The sequence below is a fragment of the Corvus moneduloides genome, chromosome 1 (genome assembly GCF_009650955.1).
Source record: "Corvus moneduloides isolate bCorMon1 chromosome 1, bCorMon1.pri, whole genome shotgun sequence".
NCBI classification, from domain to species: Eukaryota; Metazoa; Chordata; class Aves; order Passeriformes; family Corvidae; genus Corvus; species Corvus moneduloides.
In genome coordinates, this window is record NC_045476.1 from 69,043,235 (window position 1) to 69,062,695 (window position 19,461).

The 19,461-nt window shown below is 42.8% G+C and overlaps 1 protein-coding gene across 6 annotated transcripts in view; it reads left to right on the forward strand.

The window, feature by feature from the left end:
- Window positions 1-8,686: 8,686 nt before the first annotated feature.
- KIF13A (kinesin family member 13A) overlaps window positions 8,687-19,461 on the forward strand; it is a 104,629-nt gene continuing 93,854 nt past the window's right edge. For 2 of the 6 annotated variants that reach the window (XM_032114637.1, XM_032114643.1), the window contains exons 1-2: window positions 8,690-9,085; window positions 9,312-9,402. In XM_032114637.1, the coding sequence (XP_031970528.1) occupies window positions 9,031-9,085; window positions 9,312-9,402 (146 nt within the window). In that variant the 5' untranslated portion in view covers window positions 8,690-9,030. Of the gene's footprint in view, window positions 9,086-9,311; window positions 9,403-19,461 lie in introns of those variants that run through there. The other 4 variants (XM_032114652.1, XM_032114679.1, XM_032114662.1 and 1 more) reach the window with 3 other exon arrangements.

Sequence of the window (19,461 nt, forward strand, 5' to 3'; positions counted from 1 at the left end):
AGCTGTTGTTCAGTCAAACTGTGGTGTATATGTGTGTCCTCACCACTTTGATTTCAGAAGAAAGGTTAATTCCATCAGAGGTTCTGTCCATGTTTTGGTTTTGCTGTGTTTCTTTTCTAAAACAGCCTTTCATCTTTGCTGTCAGATTAAAGAGAGGAAACTTCAGATCACAATATGAATGGTGAGAAAGGACTTAAGTCATTCAGGGAATGCCTTTGGGAGACAGGCAACACAAGCTTTATTGCAGGAGAGAAGAGGGTGAAGAACTGTACAATTTAAACTGTATGTGGACTAACAGTTTCAGGAATCCTTCTACCCCAGCTCCTCCTGTGCAGCTCCATTTGTACTAGTGACTGTGGGAAAAATTAAATCAGAAGTCACTAACTTACAAGTCACTGGTTTGTTGGGGTTTTTTCAGTTCTCTGTGATAGCACCAGGCTGGTCCCAGTGACCAGGACCCTGTATAGGATTTCATGTATGACTGCTATAACTGGTCTGAGTTTTCATATCAAATGCTGGTGTAGACAAACTACGAGAAGCTTGGAAGCTTCCTTAGGCTATCTGCTCCTCAATTTATTTTTTTTTTTAACCTGCAAAGAGCAAGCCTTTTTCCATGTGTTAAAGAGGACAAAACTTGAAGAGAAATGACAACAAAGGATACCCAGTGGTTGTACTCTTTGACAGTCTTTAATAGAAAAATGAGAGTATGATCTGTTGTTGATAATTTTGGTAGTGGTGGGTTATGAGATTATTATATTGGGTATGTTTTCTTCAGACGGGAGAGAACTGGGAGGAGAAGTGATGTGGTGTTTTGTTTTCTAAATAGAAGATCATGAGTCTTATTATGCACCTTAATTAGCACCTTCAGCACTTGTTTCTACCTTCTACAGGAACTGATGAAACCTGCTCAATTTAATGTGAAATCTTCCTAATGACTTCAATAGACAGCAGACAGATCCAAGATCTGTGCTGAGCTGACTTCCATCTGTTTCAACAAACACAATTCCACCTCCTCTCTCAAGGCTTTGCCTCACTCAGCTTCCTTACTTGCTGACGTGCCAGTGTGTACTATTCTCCTTTCTAATCTCTTTCAATCAAGAGCTTCTTTCCTTCTCCACACTTTGGAAAGATAGCACATTTGGCTACAGCGCTTATTTGCAGGCATTGCTAAAAAGTAATTGCGCAAGGAGAAATTTTGGCTTGGCCAGCATGGTTAATAGCTCAGCTTACTCAGTAAGCAAGCTTGGTGCATGTACTCCTCCCTCCCCACCCTCTTCTTCCTCCCAGGGGCAGGGCCCCAGTTCCAAGTCTCTCCCATGGTAGCCAGCAAAGTTCAGCTTCTCTCTCAAAGCAGAGAGTAAACCAACAACGGGTCTGTGACTAAGTGCAGAAGGGTTAACAGGAATGCTGCTCTTTTGTTCCAAGAGGCTGCTGCCACTAATCAGGGTGTTTATATTTACAGCTTTCCCACTCATCCCTACTGAGCATAAAGCTCACTTCTGAAGACAGAGTCTGAGCACTGCTGTGTGTTTGACAGACTGCATGTAGTATCTGTTTGCTAACTGAAGACACTTAGAGGCTGCAGACTCACTTTTCCTACCTGTGGAAAGGCACACACCTGCACTTAGCAAATGCATAATAATTACTGATGCTCTGGACAATGTTTGTGAGCCAACTCCCTGCTCACAAGTGCCCTTAATCTCAATTTGGGACTTGCAGTCACAAGAGAACTGCATGGATGTGCTGGAGTGATGCTTGCATACCAGACATTCCTAATCATAAAGATGAAGAGGGGCGAGAGCTTTCTGAGTAGGGGGAATAATGGCAGGGTTGTCCTTTCCTTCAGTTCACTGAGGTCTGCCTACTGATTTAAATTGTAAATAACTTTACAAACCAGCTGTGGCAGTTAATTTTTTCTCAGGCAAAGCATTTGATTTCTAGTAATAGATAGTAGAAAATTGAAAGAAAAAAAAAGGGAAAATCTCTATTAATTTAACATCGATCCCTTTTCATAACTTAATAGTTATGTTAACCACAGATAGGTGATGTCAGTTCCTTTGGGACCTTGTGATCTTACTTTTTAACAGTACAAAACTGTTTCCTTTCCCTTCCCTTTCCACTACCATAACCTATTATCATCACCCTGATGTTTAAAGGTTGTATGGTGGCACATATCTGATAGGGTCAGCAGGAAATGTTCCCTGCTATACATCACCTAACCCAATCAAGCTCACCCTTAAAATTAGCTTAATTTAGTTCTCTGGTCTTCTGTGTAAGAAGCCATTCATTCCTCTGGGGGTAGAAGTCAATTCATTTCCAGCCTGAGACAGAAACACAGAAGGATTGAGGTTGGCAGGGACCTTTGGAGCCCATCTGGTACAACTCCCCTTTCCAAACAGGGCCACCTGGTTGTACAGGACCATGTCCAGATCGCTTTTGAGTATTTCTAAGGATTAAGTTTCTACAACCTCTGTGGACAACCTGTGCCAGTAGTCAGACACCTTCACAGTGAAAAAGTGTTTCCTGGTGTCCAGAGGGTACCTCCTGTGTTTCAGTGTGTGCTTATTGCCTCCTGGCCTGTCACTGGGCACCACTGAAGAGGGCCTGGCTCCCTCTTCTTTGCACCCCCCCTTCAGATGAATCGATATGATGATAAGATTCCTCCCCTTGAGTCTTCTCTCCTCCATGCCAAATAGCCCCAGTCATCTCAGCCTTTCTTAGGAGATTCTCCACGCCCATCCTTGTGGCCCTTCACTAGACTGTCTCCATTATGTCCATGTCCCTCTTGTACTGGAGAGCCCCAAATTAGACACAGCATTCCAGGTGTGGCCTCACGAGGGCTGGGGTAGGATCACCTCCCTTGACCTGCTGGCAGTGCTCGTCCTAGTGCAGCCCAGCATTAAAAGGCTATATAAAAGAGAGTTTACACCCATTTGTTCTTGTCCTAGTGTTTTTCCTGGAACTTCAGTAGCACCGTGCTTTTGACTGGCCTGAAAGGAAGCATAAACAGCCATATCCCTTCTCAGTCTCCATTTTGCTAGACTAAACAAATGGAACATTTTTAGTCTGCTCTTCTTTGATAATGTTCACCATTCCACAGTTCTCCCAGTAACCCTTTAATGGGTCTGTTCTGTTTTGAACTCCTCCTCCTAAATGCTATACTGAGTTTTTCACGTGGAATCTCAGCCATGCTTTTTATGATGTCATCTGTACCTCTTCTTTCACTGTAGGAAATAACTGAAGTGATAACTGAACTACATAGGTTTTCATTCAGGTATTACTTGGTTGAGTCCAGGATGAAGACCCACAGCTCTCCCTGGTAGAAACAAATTTAGGAAGCTATTTGATTTGGGGGTGGAGTGTTTCCTGAAGTGAAAAATGGATGGCATACAGATAAATAACATCAATAGCAACAAAAATATAAATAAATCCACCATTTCTTTCCTGGACAACTAAGGAATGTGAGCTACATAAAACACGACTAGCTGTCACAGGAAGACACAACTGTTGCTCATATCTCAAGTACAATTGCAGGGATGTTAAATTCCCTGCCATAAACCAAATCCCTCCGAAGATGTCAGTAAGGTTCAGTAAAAGCTTTAGTTACACCTTTGGAGTGTAGGGAAATGTATCTGAGCAATATAAAGAAATTTTCTTTTTCCCATCAGTTTCCTTGCTACCTTTCCCCATTTTTTTACTTCCTATCAGTTTCTTTGCTACAGTTGCATTACTCTGCTTCTAAGCTCACTTACTTCTATTACTAGGGCTTCTCATCTCTAGGTAGTAATGACCATTAAAGTTCCCACAGTAATTTGAAACGATTTCCCTGGTCTAAGTGATAGGAGATGGGGAACAGGCCCCCCTTCTTCAGTGAGTGGAGCAAAGAGATTATCCTCAGCAGAATGGTCATGGAGTTAAATGTAGCTAAAATTGGGCAGCTCCTCTTAGAGGTGGGTTAGTATCCTTTACTGCGCTGATCTTGGGATGAAGTTTATAAAAGCCTGTTGCAATATTGTGTCAGAGGCAGGAAGAAAACACCAGATCTGATCAGTGAAATTGCATGCAATATTTTTCCCCCCACAGCAAGGAATGTTTCAGCTTGATGGAGATGTGACTGCGCCTGTCCTGGGGACATTCATTTGTTGTAATTGTTCACCTCGGATCCCAGTGTGAGATCTACTGTCGAGCAGCCAGGGTGGGCATGGAGGCAGAGGTAGGGTCTAGCAGAGGTCATCACCCCAGCCAGGTAAAGCCAAACAGGTAATTCAAACCATTTGTAAATTAGCCCATAAGCACAGATTTAGTCTGTTCATCACTGACAGCCAACTCTGTACAGAGCTGAGGTAGGTTTAAACTGCAGGGCCTGTTCAAAGCTATATACCTTGTGGAGCTTTGAGCAGCACCTGTCAGGCAGGATAATGTTTAGGTGCATATATTCTGCATTTGTTCTTAATGCTGGCAATTCAAACTGCTTAATTTTTTTCTGAGTGTCAGAAGAGCATTTGTCACTGCAGCCCCTTTCTGGGCCCAGAGTGTTGCCATAAATATGCTGGACATAGAGAACAATTTTCATGCCTCCTGCACAGCTTTGGAGAAAGTCAAAACAGATCTTTGATAAGACAGAGGTGGCAACCATCCAGCCTGACTAAAGTCCAGCATGAATTTGGAGCAAGAAGGAAGTGGAAAAGCAGCCTGAAAAGTGCCTTCAGACAGGTCACTGGCTAAAATCCTGCCCTCACACTCTTTTGTAAATTCTGTGCATCTGTCCAGCAGGGTTACTTGCAAAACCTAGTGATGTGACAGAAATTTGGTTCCTGGTTTACAATTATGGGCAGACATTTGCTTCCCCAGGTGCTTTCTAAATGCATCTTATTAAATGAAAAATTCAAGTTTGTCTGCATAACAGGACACTCATTTGTGTCCTGTCAGAAATATAGTCGTATTTTATCCCACCCCTCCAATATGAAATATTTCTCCCTTCCATAATGACCATGCCTCCTTCCTATGTGCTAAATGCTATTTTTAAAAAATGCACTAATTATTATCCACTCTTCTTTTTCACCAACATGAAAAGTGAATGATTTATCAATTACTTGATTAGAGCTATGGTTTCTTCCTGTTTTTTTCCTAACTTAAGTGCAATATATTAGATTATTAACCTTAAAAATATCTGTTGGTTTTATTATACAGTGTTTGTTCATTTTACCTCTTTCTGACTGGATGACGCTGGAATGTGTTTGGGTTCAAAATAGAGTTTGTTTTCTCTGTTAATTCAATTTTTTAAAAATACTCAGTAAAATTTTGGAAACACAAATAAAACTTTTATTTTGGTCAGTCTTATAAAATACACTCCTTGGGTTAAATTTTGTAGTAAAACCTTCATTGTAAGCATCTCTTGGATTTCAGGTGCTATAAAATTAAACACTTAGTCTTTATCACTTTCAACAGCAAAAGAATAGAACTACTTTCCCATGCTCTCACCACTGCCAGCTCCTCCTCCTCTCTGGCTCCTGTGACACAAGATGAAGTCAGATGTGCCAGTGACAGCATGCATCAGTCAGGCACAGTAAGGTATGTGCTGGGGATGCTGCTGACAAGATGGATATTCTTGGCAGGCTCCATGACATTTCTCTTTGCCCTTTGCTGAGAAGGGAGGTCACTGGAACACCAACAGGGCTTCAGGCATCAACCTGGATTCCCACCATCGCTCTCCCATTTCCATGCCATGAAGCAGAGCAATTGATCCTCCTGCTCAGAATATATGGGAAGACATAGGCATGCCTTCACATCAAATCCCATTACCTGTGTTATGCCTTGGGAAGATGAGGAGCATTTGGAACTTCCCACCAGACCAAAGGAAGCAGCAATGTTTTCTTTATGCTCTTTGCTGAACTGTGGATCAATGGGCAAATGTACAGAAATGCTCTAAGGCAAGAAAGAAGAATGAAACAGATGGAAAACAAGAAACAGACAAAGATTCAAGCCTGGCCATAGTAAAACTCCAATATTCCTGTTGACTGCGGTAGTACAGAGCCAGAATAAAATAGGGGGTGGAGGAAAACAGGGAGAGGAAAGGGAAATCAGGAAAGGATTGCTCCAGATGATTTTGTTCCCATGTTTCCATATGAGTTCCCCTCACCCACCATCAGTCTCCACTTTCTCCAGCTCTCATCTTTCCTCATTGCTGAAGCAGTAAGCTGTCATTTCTCATCCAGTATCTACCATCCATCCATCAGCATGTCTGGGATAGCTGGCAGCTAATTCTGATGGGTTAGTGACCCATCAGTATCCCTTGCCAGTTCCCACGGGGCATGTAAACTGATCAAGCTAACAAATTCTGACAGGTGAGAGACATTCATCCACAGTTGCTACCAGTAGCAAAGACAGAGATGTAAAGGGTTCCATATGGTATTCAATGGGGAGATACAATGCCAGAAGAGAAATGTCGTGTCGGCCTGAATTCACAGATTGCTCTTTGAACTACCTAATGATCTCATGGGGCCTCTATAATATGACCCTATTCCTATTCTGCCCTAATGGCAAAGGTGTAGGCGAGACCAGAAATATGTTCTACTGTAAGCATGCTGCTCAATAGGTGTGGTCAGGTCATGGCACAAATGTTGCCAAAAGCCCTTTCTCGAGAGGGCAGAAAAACCTGGTGGAACCAAGACAACATTTTTGGCAGCTGTTTCTCAGGGTACATGGATGTGAATGAAAGAGTAAAAATCCCGTTCTCAACTATATAACACCAGAATAAATCAGAATTTCACAAGAAGTGAACAGTTACAGTCTGAGTTAGAACAAACTAGGTCGCATCTGCCTTTTCAAACAGTTTTGCATGGCTAGCTTTCTGTACCTGCAAGTGGTGGAACAAAATTCACATGCCTATATCAGACATTCGTAAAAATTTCTTCCCAAGACTCTTCCCACAGCCAAAATTATAGTCAATCTCATGAAGACTCCCTTTAGTTTCACTTCAGCTAATGTAATTGTTTTTATTTAATCTTGCAATGATGTAGTTTTTCCACTAAGAGGTGGAAAATTGAGACGGAAGGGAGTATTTTCCCTTCCATCTGTTGGCTGTCTTCTCTTTCCCAGCAGTGTCCAAGTTTCACAGAACAACTCCCTTTTTGCACAGCCGTTTCAGACCTCATGCCTTGTCTTGAGCCAGCACTTACTTTGACCTGGGTTCTTAGTCTACAGCAGTAAATAGGATGTCTCATGTCAGCATCACTCCTTTTCTTTACTCGTTGGGCCACACGCTTATGTTGCATTTCATAATGAACTTCATTCCTTATGCCTGCTTCTACAGGCAAGAAGTCCATGTGCACCAGCTACTTCTGCTGACGTTCTCCAGATGCCCAGCTCTATTTGGTAACTTTTCGCTTTTGCTGTGCTAAGTACGTGTCTCGTTTCCTTTCAGCATTCCTGCAAGTTGTGGCCATTTGGGGCAGCCAGGCCTCCTCCAGAAACATTCCTCTCAGTCACTTTGCAGGGCTCTTCTGGTTGATGTGCTGGCAGCCGGGAAGGGGTTGATCTTCTAAGCCTCGCTCCATTGTTTCCACCTCTGTTTGAAAGGTCTGCTCTTTCTCAGTGCAGCTATCTATTCATCATTGGTTGTTTAGCCCATTCTCCCTACAGTGGTTTAGCCCCAGAGTAGACAGAATAATCCCATTTGGGTTTGAGCCTGTCTTCCGTAAAGAAAATGTTACAGACATCGCTGTTTTGCACTGGGATTCCTGCCAGTTAGCTGCATTGATAATAAGGATTGATTCTTTGGAAGATCTTTTGCTGAAGCTAAGGAAACACTTCTGGGGAGAAAAGGTTTTAAAGGACACTTCGAAAAGAGGCCAATTGCATTTTAAACTGAAAATCTTTCTTGGCTTGCCCACTGGAAGCTCAGCCATCCTTGGAGCTCTCGGCTGCTGCATAAAGCACCACTGTTTGTCACACTTTCCCCCAATACCGAACTGGCCACTGGTAAATGCACACTACCCTGTCCTGCAGCGTTTGAGCTGGCACTCGTCAGTGGTGGCCCATCGCTGTCTGGAACAGCGGGACAGCGCGAGTGGTCCCGGCTCTTCGCAGGTAGCCCTTCATAGTCAAGGAGGTGACGGGCAGGCTGGAGCCCGGGCCGGGCTCCTTGCTCCATCACCTCGAGGTGCTGCACCGCTTCCAGGCCTCCACGCACGTTGCACCCAGGTAATCCATACTGTGCCAGAACCGCGCCAGGCAGGTCGTTGTTTTCTAATGGAACGTTGGGCATATTTTGTCAAAAAACATCCCCTGGCGCCAAGACATTTTTTTCCGCGGCAGATTGTGGTTTTCCCTTTCCTTGCCACAAGGCAACATGGTGTATAGTCGGGCAAGCCGGTGTCTCTGTGGTGGCGGCGTACACCTGCACGAGGCAGGTGGCTGTCGGGCAGGGCCCCCGGACGCAGCCCACTCCCGTAGCATCCCGCTCCCGCCAGCGTCGCCTTCCCGCGCAACGCGCATCCCTCCGCGCGTGCTCCCTGGGAAGCAGCGGCTGGCCGAGGATGGGCGGGGGGAGAGGGAGCCTCCCCACGCCCCCGGTGCCGAAGGCGCTCGGATGTTTCCGTCGCTTTCCGGCGGCGCCGCCACCGCCTTTCCCCGCCCTCTCGCCGCTTGCCTGGGCGCCCGCACGCCCGGCGGCGCGGCGGGAGGAGGAGGAGGCGGCGGCGGCGGAAGATGGCGGTGGGGATTGGCAGGGAGGCGGCGGCGGCGGCAGCGGTTCTGCGAAGGAGCCCATCGGCAGCCAGCGCCGGCGCGGACCGCGGCTGAGCAAGGAGGCGGCTGGGGCTGCGCCACCACCGCTCTCCCCGGCGCCGGACCCTCCTCCTCCTCCTCTCCTTCCCTCCCTCCCTCCCTCCCTCCCTCTGTCGCCTTCCCCGCCTGCCCGGCCCTCCGCCCTCGCGCCCGGCCCGGCATGGACGCTGGTGCTCCGCCGTGTCGCTGCCGCCGCCGGCGCTGAGCGGGGCCGCCCGCCCGCCGCTCCCGGGAGCGGGGAAGATGTCGGACACCAAGGTGAAAGTTGCCGTCAGGGTCCGGCCCATGAGCAGGAGAGGTAACCGGGGTCTGGGGGCACCTCGGGGCGGGGGCGGCACCGGGGCGCGGCGTCCCCCCGCGTTCTGCCCGGGCTGGCGGGAGGACGAGCCCCCTCGCCTGCCCCCCGCCGCCCTGTCCCCTCGCTCCTGGGGGAGCCGGGGGGGGCCGAGCTGCCCCGGCGGGCCGGGAGAAGGGGGGTGCGCTCGCTCGCCTTGGCTACAGCCCCCCGCCGTGTCGCCTTGCAGAGCTGGACCTGAATACCAAGTGCATCGTGGAGATGGAAGGGAACCAGACTGTGCTTCACCCGCCGCCTTCCAACGCCAAGCAGGGAGAAAGGTAAAACCCCGAGTCGCCGTGCCCCGAGTGAAAGCCCAGCCCCGGTTCCTCCGCCTCGCTCTCGCAGACGCCTCGCCTGCCTTTGTCAGGGCAGCGGTGGGGTCCCCAGGGTGTCGCTCGGTGCTTTTCGGGGCTGCGGTGGGAGGGAGAGGGCGAGAGGCGAGAGCTGAGCAGGGCTGCTGCGTTGGGCTTGCATCCATGGGAAATAAGGATCGGTTCTTTACCTGGCTTCCTGGGGGAGTCGGAGGTACCCAATGTGGAGACAGAAGATCTCTGTTAGTCTCCCAGGTTCAGAAGTTGATTCTTGATTGACTGCTCAAAAAATAAAGTGTGGAGTAGGTAATGACTTAGACCGTGTGTGCTGTTTTCAGAAATTTCCCTTGAGTGTAGGCTGTTAACAACTTGGTGTAACCTGTGGGGGAACAAGAAACGGAATCTGATTTTTATGCTAGTGATGGATGGTTTTTTTTATATAACTTTGTTTACTAGTTTTTAACCTATTTGCATTTGAAAAGGCTGTAATTGCTAGATCCTTTATTAATTCAGTGTTGTTCTGTGAAGTAGCCTATGAGAATATGCTAAAATAATTTTGAAATCTGGCATTTAGTTGTGATGCCCCAGTAAAGAATACCCTTGGAAATATTCCAAAATACCAATGCACTAGACTGTAAAAATAGATCAGAACAGGAAAAGATTTCTTTCCTTTGAGGGAGTGTGGGGAAAGATGGGGAGGTGCAAGGAGAATAGTTATGTTGTATTCTTATCTGCTCGGTTACCTGTTGACTGCTCAAGTTCAGTTGACCTATTAAATGCATTTAATGCCAAGGATTGAGAAATCATTTGAATGGGTATGGAGATTTTCAGCCTAGCACCTTTCTAGTACTTAAGTCTTTTTAAAAAATATTTTTGATTCAGTTCGTTAATAATTATGAAAAAAACTTCAGTGTGAGAATATTCTTTTTTTTTTTGCAAAGGCAGAGTGTCATACTTTTATTGCTTTCCAGCAAAAAAAGTTGAGACCTTTTCTGTTTTTGCATGTCTAGGGTGTGAAGGTGCTTCTCACGTTAAGCCACATACTAGAATATAGGTGTAATCACACCAATTTATTTTAAATCTAGCTGGCATTGTCTTCAGAACCATTGTTGTGGCTAAAGTGCTGGCCTGCATCTTGAAAGATCTGTGCTTGTTTCCTGCTTCTTTCGTAGATCTTTGTGTGATCTTCTATAAGTTGTGCTGTATCTCTGGGTCTTAGCATCTCATCTGTGAAATGGAAATTTTGGGGGTTTTAAAAAACTATTCTGTTTTAGAATGTATGGGGGTTTTTATCAATAAACAGGAGTTTATTGAAATGTATATATAGCTTCTATCACAACAGTGCTATAAAAAGAATAACGAACTCTTCAGAGTGAGTGGAATTGACAGGCATGAAACATAAAATACACATAGAGTTTATAAAGCAAAACCAGAATTAAGATTTAAAAATCACTATTTCAATAGACTTGAGAGACTAAGGGCCAGGTAGTTTAATGATGAGACCGTAATGTGGGAATTTTGCTTGTGCACATTTGCCCACAGGTATTCAGTGAGACTGTGCAGTGACTGTCTTTTGAGAGCTTATGTGTCTTGTGTTTATCAGGCTTTAATATCTATAAAATATATAAATTCTCTTGGTGGTAACTGGCTTCTGTTTCTACGTCAAGAGCCTTATGGGTGAGCTGTGACGCTTGTGTGCAACCACACCGTCGGCAGCTGTGTTGGCAAGGGATAGCTGTCCTGCTTGCAGCACAGTGTGAGGCTGGAATTTGGCTGGCTGCTAACTTGTGTGTTTGAAACAACTGCCAGATGTGTTATTGGAAAGAACTGTCAGAAATACTGATCAGAAGTAGCTCTCATTAGTGCAAACAGATAGTCGGGGTGCCTGCTTAATGGCAGACCTTGCATGTAATCTGTCAAGATGCCTAATGGGCTTTTTGCGCCTCATGAACATCCTTACATTTCCTTCAGTGCTAAACTGCTGGTTTATATATTTTACTCAATATAAATAGTTTAATTTCTCATGATGAGAAATGGATTCTGTTCTTCTATGTGTACCCACCATAAAATGTCTGTATAAACTGGCTCTGAACTGCTGAGTAGCTGCTGCTTGTACTTGGATTGATGCCTTGGCAGGGTTAGAGATGTCAAACGGATTTTTGGTTTTCTTTGTGTAGCTTGTTTTTATATAGCTTAACTGGATTTTTCCTTCAGAGCAACCATGTCATTGCAAAAATGATTTAATTTGTTAGGGTGATTAATTGGTCTTTCTCTAGTCTATGCATTATTTTAATATTTTGTTTAATCTTACCTTTCCCTTTTTACATTTTATCTTTTTATATGGAAATTTCCCTTTTTCTGGCTGAATGGAAGTACAAGTTTGTGCTGCATTTTGGAATAAGTAGCCTTCTAAAGCAAATTTGGTTTCCAGGGCTGCTTTTTTAAATTCAGCTGAAGCCAAGAGACTATAGGGTGTAGGGAGTAGAATTCAGGACCATGCTCTTTATTTGCTTTGTTCTCTCAGTTATAGTTTAAAAGGTACTGACAGAATTTTCTGAAGTAAAATTAGGTAACTCTTTAATAATTATAAAATTATAAAATTTGCTCTCGGAAGAACATCCAAGGTTAGGAAAATCAGATTTTACTAGCTTTGCCTATGCTGTAAGGAGTTTTTGAATTAAATTTGAATTCAGTTGCATTATTAGTCTCTAGGCATTATTAAGTATAGTTCTGAAGGATTTTAGATGGGCAAGTAATGCTAGTTTTACAAGTGATGTAAAAGGCCTAAAATCCCAGACAGTGCTGTCATTTGTCCAACTTTCATTGTTGTATTAGAGGTAAAGTTACAACCATAAATTAGAGCAGGATTCTGACTGCGCCTCCTAACTGCTAGACCACACAGCACTCACACCGTAACAAACACAGCTACAAAATAGTAATTGTTATTAAATGCAAGTGTTCTGTCTTTTTATAAGCAGCAGGCCTGCTGTTGCCCACAGGCACATGACTTCCAGTGTTCTAAACTAATGAAGGAGGAAAACCAGAACATAGTAAAACTGAACAGTCTGAGTCTGAAAGGCACAGAAAAATCTTTATCAACTGAAATAGTAGGAGACAGAGTTCAAAAAGGAACGGTTTTCATTAGCTGCTATCAGGTATAATCTCTGATGCTGGCAAAGTTTCTGGAAGTTCGTTGTTGGACTTCATACCTTTAACCCTTGTTTTGCTTATACTGGTAGCAGTAGTTTCCTTTATATCTGTTGAAGTGTGCTTGTGTGTTCTTTTAGTTACCTCTCCTGTCTCTCAGCCATTTCTTTCCCAAACCAATATAGATTTCCATTTTTTCCCAAGGAGAAAGTTTGTGGGAACTCTGATTTTTTTTTTTTTTTTTTTTTTTGGTCTTCAACCTGAATTTCCTTTCTCAAAGTACTCTCTCTCTTCACAGAAAAAAAACCCCTATTCTAACTTACAGTCTTTCAGAAATGGTTATTGTGTTTCAAAGTCAATTGAATCCTTCTGTCCTGCTATAAATGTTTGTATTTGGTTGTTGGCAACAAGGTGCCATATTAAAATGTAACTATAAGATAATTAGAGTGTAGAGTCACAGACAATCTTGCAAAATGAATAATTTTTTACAATGGAGATTTCACATCTCTATGTCTACTAAAGACCTGACTTTACGTTATGGATGTTATTTTTCAGTAGGACAAATGAGGTCTTGCTGCATTGGTTCCTCCTCTGTTTCTGATTGTTAAAATATGCTTTCCTTCTTTCCTTCCTTCCTTTCCTTTCAGCTACCCTTTTTAACACATAGGATCTGACAAGTTTTATTTTGGCTCCCTGATAACAGTTCTTCATGACATGATTTTTCCTTTAGTAAGCAAAATATTTGTCTTGACAGAAATAAACAAGGAACCATGGAGACACTAGAACTGAAATGCTATTTCATCTGTAGTTTTAACTGAAACACAAATTCATTTATTGGGCAATTCATTCCATTAGAGCACAGTAGCCTGTTGCAAACTTTGCCTTAATAAAAATCTCAGAGCAGAAAATAAGAAAGAAGTCTTCAGATTGTAGAGCTGAACTCAAAATCTCACTTTTTTCTGAAAGTGTCTGTCTTGCCTGTCTTAACTCTTTAAAAAAACCCCAGCATATTATGACTTGTTTGTTCTGTCCTCTTCCATCCTCATTTTGATAAGACAAGTAGCACCAAATCCCAATTCTACTTAAAAAAAACCTCTTCTTATAGTGCTAAATTATTAAAGATTCCAGAATATATGGGGGCTTTTTTTGTTGTTTGTTTTTGGGTTTTTTTTTTTGCATAGGTTTAAGCTCTTTAATAAAATAAATAGCTGGGAACAGATGTGTGTGCCTATCTAGTTTTTGTAGGTCATAATAGTTTCAAAGATTAATATCTGAAGCACAGATTTCATCCCTAGGCAGCTTGTCCTAAAACTCTTGTTTCCAGAAAACAGCTGTTGCTCCTTCTGCTTTGGAGAAAACATAGTTTTGGATGGTCTTTAGTACACGGTCCTTCCCTTGGTGGTTGCGGTACTTCATCATTTTTGGTACATTGCTTTGAGTAGCATCAGAGATGAGAGAAGAGCATGGTTGGAGGCCTTTGTGATAATGGTAATTTTTTCAAACCGAAACTTCTGGAAGCTGAAACAGGACAGCCGCTAATTGGTTCAGTATCTGAAGGAATGACTGACAAGATCACGTCTTTGATGTGTGAACTTCAAATTATCACCTGTCAGAGGTGGATCATAAAATAGTAGAATGCGGCAACTTTTATCTTTGCAGGAAGTTGTAAAAGTAATCTGACTTTGACCTGTCTAACTTTCCTGTTAGACATCAGTGTTCAGGATGTGAACTGTTAGCTTTGAACCTTGGCAGAGGAGATGGATTTGAATGATGAAATGTGTAATTGGAAAATGTAATTTTGGGACCTACTTTTGCATTGCTCTAATCCATTCATGCCTCAGATGTGACACTAGATGCAGTTCCTTGAAACTGTTGTTCTAAAATTCCATGTAATTTGGAACACAAGACACGAACTTGTAGTCCAAAATACTGTGTGACATGGTTCTTGGTTCTTCATGAGGTGACCTGAACTGTGAGTAAATGCAACATCCATTATTTTACCATGCTTGCAAAATCCAGACTGCTGTTAGGACCTTGTGATTCGGTCTTTAAATGTGATTGCTAGAGGAAACTACTGTTGGAGGCTGTTGGGATTCTGGGTAAGCAGCCTGTAGTACTTAGCTGGCAAAATTTCAGAACAAAAATAGATAAAGTGTTTGAGGAGAAGGAAAACTGTTCTTAGAATGACCATGTTTAGGCAATCATTGCTTTGTAGCCATTCTCTGCTTTTGGACTACTGAGTGTTATGTTCAAATATTTCTGAGCTGAACACAGTCAAATGAGATTTAGCTTCAAACCTGTCCAATTTTTCTGTTTTGCCATGTTGGAAGAACCTAAGTTGTGGGATATGAAAATATGTGTAAAAAGATCAGTAGACCGTTAGATATGCTTAGTTTCTGTGTTTAGAAGGTACAGGTACGTATGCACCTGTTTATTTCTGCAGCCAGGGGTGGTTTTGAGCTCTGGATTACTAGTCAATACACCTTGAATGTGTTGTCTATTGAAATGAATTACGAATTTTAAAAAATTGTAGCTCTCTTAAAATGGAGATTTTTTTTTTGTCCTTTTTTTGGGGGATGTCAGGACTAAAGGAAAAGTTTTATTTGCACCTCCTTATCACCTTAGTGTAGAGACAGCTGTCTTGTTTTGAAAACAAGATTCTCTGCTCTGTTGTGCATCTAGTAGGTTTATTAAATGTGCACGTGGTAAGACTTCTAATTTGCTGTTACTTTAATAGTTAAAAAACTTAGAGTTAAATGATGCTTGTAAACATATTGTGACCCAGGTGTGGGTTAGATTGAAGATACTTCAGGAAGTGCTTAAGAAGTCCTGGTGCTGCAGAACCTGAGCTCAGGGAGCAGCAGTGCACACCAGCTGCCCTTCTGTGCAGGTCTGTGTGCCGAGCAGAGCTGGGATGTGAATCTTGGCGCAAAATTTCAGGGACCAAGCGAGTCCATTCTTGGTCTGATCAGGCCTGCAGGGCAGCATATGCAGGCAGGCAGCTGCTGTTCAGGCATTCAACATGGTGGTACTTCTACTAATAAGATTACAGCTAAATCTTTAAATTGACGAATGCACTTGTTGCTATTGTTTGAGACTTTATCAGATTTGAGCTCCTCTGTTCCTCTGGTGCAGACTGAGTAGTGGTGGCTGCCTCTGGTTGCGCTGCCAGTGTTCCCTGCATGGACAGACTGTCCTTAATGATGGGAAAGTAGTGCAGTGCCTTTGCTTATTTGGTCCGCCCTGGGCATGGTTTGAATCTATTAATGGAAACAATTACTGCCCGCTGTAGCGAGATGCCAACTGCTGCAGCAGTGCTGTGCAGATGCTGTTGCTTAACTGAGTAATTTCTCTGGTTGTTTGGTATTTTGGGAGAATGTCTGTTACTGATGGTAGAGTGGAGAAGGCTCTTTAAGGAAGTGTGAAAGTGTTGGCTGGAGACGGTGAGTACAGCCGACAACGAAAAGGCCCATGCTGTGCAATGATGTGCACCACACAGGACTCAACTCTTGAGTTAACTTATGACCCAAAGCACCAAATTAACTAAAACAGTTGTGTCCTTGCCTGGAAGTAGTGTTGCTGTGTGTTACCAGAGACAGTACAAGGTCCATAGGCTCGTCTAGCTAGTACCTGACTTCGTAGGTTGATCCAAAATTGGTCATCAGAGTTCAAGGTTTGAGGGAGCTTGGGGTGATTGTATGTGTCTTTGTGGTTCTTATGTGTGAAGCTTGATGTGGGTGTTTGCTGGGGCGTGATGGAGGAGCTCAGTTAGTTGTCTTAGAATATGAAGGTCAAACAGAAAAATGCCTTGCTGACGGGAGTTGAAAATTGATGACTTGAGCTCAAGATATCCATGTTGGTGAAGAGCAGGAGTTACACAAGCTGTTTTCAATGCCAGAGGAGAGTGTCCCTTTATGTAATTTCTCATTTTGGGTGAAAAGTGAGTAAGTGGCTTTCTAATGCTGTTGTGCTTGGTTAGTGTTATTGTCTGTAATTCTGGCCTTTATTTTTGATAGTTGCCTTCTAATATAAAAATAATGGTTTAAAAACCCACCTGCCAGCCATCAAAACATTTATAAACTCATAACCATATCCTAAGCTAGTATATTCTTTAGTAATCAGCCATACCCTTAATTTGGCATTCTGTTACATCCTAAATAGAGACATTCTCAAGCACGTACATGCTTACCAAATATTCCTACATCACCTTTGGATGATCTGAAGCTAGTGGCTTGTAAGGTGAAACTTTTTCAAGAGGAGGTAATTTGAATGTTCTGTCTCATTTCACTTGGATCACTGCAGGGAAATCTGTGTAGTCCCCTCATGAAGCCCCTCATGAAGTCCCTAATGGCTTATCATCCTGTAGTGACGTATTTGTTATTTAAGTGTTATAACTCATGGCAGAAATTTATACTGCAACTACTGTTTTGACAGATTAAGCCATGAATTTGTTTTGGTGCTTATTAATGGTACAGTGCTTGTTTTGAGGTACATCAGTCAGCACAGCAGAAGAAAGGTGTGCCTGAAACATTTCTGGGTGCTTGTGTTAGTGCATGGTAACTAGCATGGTTAATGATGATGCTGCAAATGGGTGCAGAGAGGCTCACTGTGGACTAGCAACAGGTCCTGCACTTACCTGTTTCTTAAAAACTAGTCTCTACTAAGCCTGTGCTGCTGCCTCTTCATGTTCAGTAACAGCATAGACAGCAGGCTAGTACTGACTGACTTGGAGATTCATGGTGTCACCGCATCTTCTTTTTGCACTGTGTATGTATATTCCAAGAATTTTAAGCATTTCATAAACATGAATCAAAGCAGCTGCTGTGGCTGGAATGGCATGCTTATCTCTGCATGTACTTAGGAAGTACTGTTCCATATGTTTAAAAAAGTGCCAGGGTGCATTGTGAACTGTAAACTTTCTATAAAGTAACTTGATGCTTTGTTTTAAAAACACTTTGCTGAAAATGTCAACACTTGAATATTTTCCTCTGAAATTTTTTTGTATTAGAGAATATTTCAGGCTTACAAATGCAATGAAAAAAATACACATCATATTTTATTTATTGAGCTTACATTTTCTTAATTTATTCCACAGTCTCTTTTTAAACATAAGTGTCAATCCCAAGTAAATAGTGTACAAAAGCCTCTAGTCAAGAATAAATTTTCTTCTAGTGTAAGGCTTCAAAATTCTGAATCTGTCGAGCTTCTGCAAAAATTTTTCTAGTGTTAAATGCTAGTATGTGGAGCTGTCTGTTTTGCTTAATAATTCTTACATGATGACAAGGAGCAGCAGATCTTAGATAAGAAACTGGAGGATTTGATACTTCTTCTCATGTGGTTTCCACTTTCTGTCTGACTTAATGATTAAAATCATGTCCAGTGTAGCTGAGGTGTCCTTTCACAAACTTGATTCTTTCAGAGTTGAAGCAAAAAGGATCATGTGAGGTGGAAGGGGTAATTTATCTGCCAAACAAATTGACTTGTATGGTTACTGGCACTTCAGAGTTCTTATTCTTGTTGAATATTTACTTTAAGTTCAGTTTTACTTTTTGATTCAAAAGCCCAGGCTTGTTTTACAGTTGATAAGCTTTAGCAAAAGGTAAATCAACAGAGCATTCCCATGGAGGCACAGAGCTGGTGGAGGTCTTCTTGTGGTGAAGCTGCTTTATGGCCCTGAATGAGTGGCATGTCCTAGTCTGGTTTGGAAAGTTTCTTTGTCAGCATCTGTCAGTGTGAGTTTTTTAGATATGCAGTGGGATATGAGTCTGCAGGGCTCCAGACTTGTTTTGGCTCAGTAGTGCCACCTCCCTGAATGATGCAAGTTCTAAACATTTTGATGAGTTTTGGTGTTTTTTTCCTTCCTGTCATACTGTGTTGTCATTCCCTATTTTGAGATAGTTCTCAATTTCTTTTAGACTTCAGATATGCTCTCAGAGAATTTTATCTAGCGAAACCAGACTGAAATAAAATTGGCCATTTGGTAAAACAGACAAATGTTCATTTTTTCACTGTCTGTAGCTGAACACATTAATACATTACTTATGTATCCTCTGAATGCTCAGCAACAAGTAGTTGAGTTTGAATATATTTTCTTTGAAGAGAACTGTGCAGCTATGTAAGGGAGTAAGAGCAGAATGTATTTGCAGACCTCCTGCACTTTGCTGTTTTGTTACATTGAGACAAAAATGGGGTTCTGGAAGTTTTGTTCTAAGTGTGTAATGGAACAGCATCCCAGCAGTCATGTTTTGCTGTTTTGGAGCTTCTTCCTGGGTCACAGCAGATACGGTATTCTGAAACAAGCTCTCTGGAAGGCAAGCTAATACTTTCCATAGTGCCCGTTACATTTAAAAAGAAGGAACTTTTGAATAGTTCTAATTCTTCCTTAGTTCTCTAATAGTTCTAAATCTAATCCTTGTACCTGCATTTTTGATAGGAGTGCCCTTGAGAAATGCTGCTTCAGTGTCTGCAGAGAAACTGACACATAAGGTAACCCAAGAGATGGCTTGTTAATGGATTTGCTGCTGATGTGGTGGAATATAGGGAAAGGATACTTGGGAACCAGGACAGTGAAAGGCAAAAGAGAGGTGAAGAAATGTTCACCCAACAACATGATGACTCTCCTTAAAGTATATGTTGGAGAAAATCAACCTCTCCCACATCCCCCCCCTCCCCCTCCCCAAAAAAAGCTTCTTTCCATCCTCCTGAAAAACTGGCATTCTCTGGGATGGTACTAGTCTTCATGGGTGTTCTGGTTGAGATCCAAGTTGAAAACAAAAAGGAAAATCAGTTACTGTAAACAGACCATTGAACACTGGACAGCTTGCTCTGTAGCTTCCTTCTCGAGAGCTTCCAAGTCCTTAGAATGTTTATTGTTTGAGG